General features: G+C 38.1%; 1 protein-coding gene across 1 annotated transcript in view; it reads right to left on the reverse strand.

Annotated features, from left to right (window-relative positions):
• Window positions 1-5,672, reverse strand: part of LOC128689347 (nonsense-mediated mRNA decay factor SMG5-like) — an 89,124-nt gene extending 83,452 nt beyond the window's left edge. Inside the window, exons 1-3 of the mRNA XM_070086138.1 lie at window positions 5,488-5,672; window positions 2,070-2,292; window positions 1,814-1,961 (exon numbers count right to left, since the gene is read on the reverse strand). Coding sequence (XP_069942239.1) covers window positions 1,814-1,961; window positions 2,070-2,292; window positions 5,488-5,555 — 439 coding nt within the window. The 5' untranslated portion in view covers window positions 5,556-5,672. The remainder of the gene's footprint in view (window positions 1-1,813; window positions 1,962-2,069; window positions 2,293-5,487) is intronic.
• Window positions 5,673-6,639: the final 967 nt, after the last annotated feature.

Below are 6,639 nucleotides of genomic sequence, written 5' to 3' on the forward strand. Positions count from 1 at the left end.
GTGAAGGGATTCAGGGAAACCGGTTATTTTCATATAGTCGGACTTGAGTCCTGGAAATGGGAAGTACAATGCCTGCACTTTAAAGGAGGGGTTTGGGATATTGGCAGTTTGGAGGGGTATGTTGTGTATCTTTATATGTGTATGCTTCTAGACTGTTGTATTCTGAGCACCTCTGCAAAAACAGTGATAATGTGCGAGTGTGGTGAAAGTGTTGAATGATGATGAAAGTATTTTCTTTTTGGGGATTTTCTTTCTTTTTTGGGTCACCCTGCCTCGGTGGGAGACGGCCGACTTGTTGAGAAAAAAAAAAAAAAAAAATTCAAAATGGAAAGTAAGCGTAATAGAAGAGGGGCCTGGAGACGTGGCTAATGAAGAGAACAGTGCAGTACAGTGCCTGCACTCTGAAGGAGGGGTGTAAATGTTGCAGTTTAAAAACTGTAGTGTAAAGCACCCTTCTGGCAAGACAGTGATGGAGTGAATGATGGTGAAAGTTTTTTCTTTTTTGGGCCACCCTGCCTTGGTGGGAATCGGCCATTGTGATAATAATAATAATAATAATGTTATTTTAGTGCTAGGAATGTTTGTACTGTTAATTCTGGACCCCATTTTGAAATTGGCCTTATTTGAATTGTGTATGAAATTGGCCAACTTACTAACTTCTGATCACTTTATTGGGTAGCTGAAATTGGTAAATGGGCAGTTTCTTGTACTCAATAGATAGAACAAAAGGAGTTTCAGAGAAATAGCTGAGTTTGGTAGACTGGAATCCTGGAATTGGCCAAAAAAAGGGCTCAAAGTGGGCGAAATCGCCGATGTGTAAACGTCGCCAAGATCACCAACTTTGTGAGAGCACAATTCAGGCAGTTCATCAAATTTCGTATTTTTGGTGCTAATACCATCAGGAAAAGATTCTCTATCATTTCATAAGAAAAATAATATTTTTTTTTTTAAATTCTTCGACAGAGCAAGTTTGTGAGCAGGGGTTTCTACAGTGAAAAGGTTAATACTGAAAGAATTAAGAGTAAAGACAAAGTAGACTTGATGACTAGGAGGTTGTACAAATTTAGGTACAGGGGCAGGGATCATCCCAGGAAAAGGAGGAGGGAGGGGTATAAGTGGTTTTGCATGCAAAGAGCTTGGACATCCAGCAGGCTTTTTTTTGAGCATGTTTGAAAGGAACGAGCAGAGGGAAGTTGTACTGACTTGACGAGCTGCTGTCAGCATTTCACAAAACTAAACTGAATGTACTACATAGATAAAAATACAAGCGAGAGTGAAAAGCCCATATTACTAATCATAACCTAATTGCCTCTTCAAGTTATATGAAATGTGGAAATTCATTGCCATCAGAGTGAAACTGCATACATCTTTACCCTCTGTGTTGATATAGGCTTTGGCCAACTAATTAAATAAGTTAACCAATTTAATAGCATTTCTGCGTTAAATGTTAGGTATAGCATAATACAGTGGACCCCCGGTTAACGATATTTTTTCACTCCAGAAGTATGTTCAGGTGCCAGTACTGACCGAATTTGTTCCCATAAGGAATATTGTGAAGTAGATTAGTCCATTTCAGACCCCCAAACATACAAGTACAAACGCACTTACATAAATACACTTACATAATTGGTCGCATTCAGAGGTGATCGTTATGCGGGGGTCCACTGTATTGACTTCATTTTTAATTATTGCTTTTTCTCCCTTACAACACCTCTTCAATTTATTAAAAACCATACAAGGCTTCCTAAAATGAATAAATCCATAATAAAAGCTAAAGAAAACTAAAACGATTTTTATTCCTGAATGAACTAACCATTACTCGGATTAGGCAATAAGTCTGCCAGACGAAACTGTGGTTGAGCTGAGGACGAAATGGCATGTAATAGCTGGTGGTAGTAGGCCACTCCAGTCCAGAGGTGATTATGTACCCAACATGCTTCACTACTTGTCCATGTATTACCCTGAAACCAAAAAAATGGGATTTATAAACATTTAAAAATTTTAAACTGGCTAATTCTTCTGGAAATTATAAACGTCTATAGTATTTCAAAATAGTTAAGCAATCATACCTTCCTCATTTTTTTTGCTGAAGTCAGTGGCTCATAAAAGACTTTGCGCCAGAGTATTTCCTCCATGCGGCGTGCTTGGGGACCAGGGGACATCAAAATAATTCGTTCACATGCATCTCTCAGCCTGGCTCGCACCCCAACAGCCTGAGCTGTGAACAAGGCCCCCACCACTCCTGCCTCTCCCAGTGCTGCATTTGCACGACGAACACACTCGCTCACATGCCTAAGTACAGTACAACAAATATTGGCATTTGGAAAGATGCAATAAAGTGACATGCAATCATATTACATTGTGTAATATACAGAAGAGTACAGTACTGTATGTTGCATTAACAATGTTGCTATTATATCGTAATACAGTAATACACTGCAACAAAATTCATTAGTGTATTACTGTAAATCTTCAATTTAACGGATCACTAGAGAGGAGATAGTGTCTAATAATGCAGACTGTCTAGTAATTCCTAATAATGTTACAAAACAGAAGAGAAAAGGTACTGTTTTACTGTATGCTAAGTGTAGTACTATACACAATTTACAGATATAATAAGCATTAAAATTAAAGAAATTAAAAGTACATTAGAATAATTTTATTTACCTTTTGTGATGGACAAGAAAAAAATAAAAACTGCTGTGTCTAATGGTGACTTGGAACAACTTTTATATCGAATTAGAAGACCCGTGAAACTCTGATGGCCTACTTGTAGACAACTGTATAAAACACGTGCCATTTTTAAAAACGAAAGATGGTGTTCTAGTAGCAGCAAACAGGCTACACACAAAACAGAACTGTCTGAGTTTTGTACTTGGCACATAGAAATAAACTTTAGTTAACAGCAGGATAGGTTACAAAAGTCACCAGTAAGTTGTGATATGCTTATGTTTTTAATCCCAAATTTTCTCCTTTCCTTCAAAGCTAGTCTCACTTGTGGGGGTATCCAGATTGTTGGGGAAAAAGGGACATCTCAGAATGTAAGAATTTCTACTGAATAAAAGTAAAGACATACAAGGGAAATTTTTTGCATCAAACACTCAATAAGACATACTTGGATCACCGATCTGCCCCTAATTTCATTTAATTAACTGACTCCAGTTTATGCTTTGTTTATGTTAATATTGGGAACTTAATCCAACCTACAGAGCTTAACTTCAAATTTCCTCATAAGAACCTCAAGTCTCGCAACTGAGACAGAACTAGTCTTGCCAACTATGATAGCACCATATGCTGGCTATTCTATCTCCAACACATCAATGACACATCACCCAAACACAAATATAGTATATGTAGTACCCTTTCAATATGACCTAGATACAAATATGAAACATTATCTAGATTATCTCTTACGTCAAAACAAATGAAAACCACAGCTTAAGCAAACATCTTACACTACACAAATTTCACTATCTTACCTACATACAAGCTTAATAGAATACCAGTGATCTCAACATCACCACCACATCAGTGATGGGTCAAGAGCTTCTGATATTTTCCTACTGGCAAAGAGTTCTCCCATATATATATATATATCAATTTATTAAATTTATTAGCAAGCATTAACCTTACATCAATGGTATATAATACCAAAAAGTTGATGAATAAGATATGTGCAACACCTGGGTATCTTTATTTATGAAGACGCTCCACCATCTAGCGAGTTTTTCAATGCAATGTTGAGAATATATACTGGAGACAGTTTAAGAATTGGAGAGGAAATTTTGAGGTGTACAGACATTCAAACTTTATAGAAACGTACAGTGCCTTAGCTTAATAAAATAGAAGTAGATGAATGTGGCTGGAGATTTAGATAATGGACCCAATGGAGAGGTGCAGCAACTGATGACAAACTCGCAGGTGATTGGCATCCTAGGTAATTTACATTATAAATGATAATTGTACTTATGTGTACCTGTGTCTGGATAAACTTACTAGAGGAAGAGTTGTTAAAGAGTTGTAGAAGATATCCACTATACCAAGATTCCACAGTACTGCTGTGTAAGACAACTATCATTACATTACGGTGCCCCATGGCCTGGTGACAAAAGCTCTCGCTTCACACAGCCAGGGTCCAGGTTCGATTCCTGGTGAAGGGGTGGAAACATTGGACGTATTTTCTTACACTGGTTGTCTATGTTCACCCATCAGTAAAATGGGTACCTGGGTGTTAGTAGATTGATGTGGGTTGCATCCTGGGACAAAACTGACCTAATTTGCCTGAAATGCTCTGCATAATAAGCAGTTTTCTATATAGAAGCATGTCACTGATGTCAGCTAGGCCTGTATTTTTAAGGTTATAATCATGAGTGACTTCTACTGTAACTTACAGCTAGGCTTTAAATATTAAGATAACTGTACCTAAATAAATAAACTTACTTATGCAAGTCTCCAGCCACATGCATATACTACAGCTTTATCAAGACTGGCAAGCTTATTTAGGCATATTTACACATAATAACCCCCTTCTCCTGTATATACATATTACTAAATGTTTGGCGTGTTGAAAGAAGATTTACACATAAGTACGATTATCATAGTGTAAATTACCTATGGCCCCAATGGAAATAAGTCACCTTTGGGTTACCCTAGATTCTCTACACATATATGTATTTGTGTACACCTGAATAAACCTACTTAACCCCCCAAAAAGTCAAAGTGACTTATTTCCATTGGGTTCAGTTCAGGAACTGAACACGCCTATCAAAGCTGAGGGGGTTGAACCCCTAAAGTTACCTCTCCAATTATCTCCAGTACATAGTCCCGATATTGGGAAAATATAAATATATAAATAAATAAATATAAATTACACACACACACACAAACATATATACATACACTGGAATATCTCTTTGTTTTTATAGACAAAGGTCCTCTGGTGTTGGACACGTCTTATTCATGAATAACTAACTTAACCTAACCTGTTTTGTTGAATAACTGGTGGATATATTTCACGTCACGGAACCTGCCGTCTGGATAACTCGTATGGTTATGCAATACTAAAAAACTTCGAGTTAACCAAAGAAATAAAAAATGTACCTAAGGTCTTAAAAATGATTAAGGAAGATCTTAAACGAATGGGTAAAATTCCATCTTGAAATTAAAAACCTACCAACTGGAAAGTTATAATGTATTTTATTTCAACAATCAGAAAAGCAATACCATGACGAAATAAGAAATACAAGAGAGAATGAGAAATACTCGAGACAACATAAGATTGTGGGAAAGACCTCGAGCCTCGTCTAAAATTAATAAACTATTAGGCTGACATTTTCCCCATATTAAATACGGAATTCCGAGTACAAATGCTTCTATTTACCTTTCAAAACACCACTAAATTTCACTAGATAACCTTGACCTGACGTCATGGATGATGTAGCAGGTGGATGACGATAACATAAGACAACTTAATACTCTGCTACTCACTTGTTAAGCTTCTTCACTTGCTCTAGGTTGTCAGCCCTCTCCCCTGTGGTCAGTGTTGATCTCCTCATGGCCCTGTTGCTTCATCATATCACAATCCTGCGAGAAATGCGACGAGAAAGCTTCCCGAGCCTACCATCCGACATCTTCCTCGAGGCGGCCCACCTCTCTAAACTTACCACATATTAAATCTATCATCCACAAACCTCAAAAATTGCCTCAAATTAACCCAAATTCATTATACTCGAAAAATATTCATCAGGTCGTTATTCAACAAAGTGACAGGGGGTTAAAATGGCATTAATACTAGTCGTTTTATACGTGAGCTCTCTGCGGCGGCAACTTTAAATAGGGTAAAATGGACAAGCTGAAATATTGGCAGCATATATGGAAAAATTAGTCTACACAGCGGTTACAATGGTTAATTTTGTATTCATTCCACGAGACGATCATTCCAGGAACCCTGGATGCACAGTGAACATACAGGACACTATCCACTTCAAGTGGGTTATTAGTCACCATTGCCTAATCGGTAACTTTTAACCTGATAATTCAACCAGGCCAAATGCAATTTATCAATTATATTTTGGACAGTAACAGATGTAAGGTTGATCGGTTTAATAAGGTTTAAATAATAAGATATTACAAGGACCCAAGTGTAAATTAGTCAGACTTTTTTGGGTTATCCTAGGTGATTTACACTATGTATGATAATTGTACTAATGTGTACTTGTGTCTAAATGACCTTACAAATTTTGCAGCTTACCAGTGCGTAGTCACCCTCAGCTCACAACTGAGTGACCAGGGTTCGATCCCGAAACGAGTGGCTACGTTGGGTCTGGTGGCTAAAGCTCCCGCTTCACACACGGAGGGCCCGGGTTCGATTCCCGGCGGGTGGAAATTCCGACACGTTTCCTTTCACCTATTGTCCTGTTCACCTAGCAGCAAATAGGTACCTGGGTGTTAGTCGACTGGTGTGGGTCGCATCCTGGGGGACAAGATTAAGGACCCCAATGGAAATAAGTTAGACAGTCCTCGATGACGCACTGACTTTCTTGGGTTATCCTGGGTGGCTAACCCTCCGGGGTTAAAAATCCGAACAAAATCTTATCTTACTGTCCCTAGCAGTAAGTAGGTACCTGGGTGCTACCCGAC

The sequence above is a fragment of the Cherax quadricarinatus genome, chromosome 18 (genome assembly GCF_038502225.1).
Source record: "Cherax quadricarinatus isolate ZL_2023a chromosome 18, ASM3850222v1, whole genome shotgun sequence".
In the NCBI taxonomy this organism is placed as follows: Eukaryota; Metazoa; Arthropoda; class Malacostraca; order Decapoda; family Parastacidae; genus Cherax; species Cherax quadricarinatus.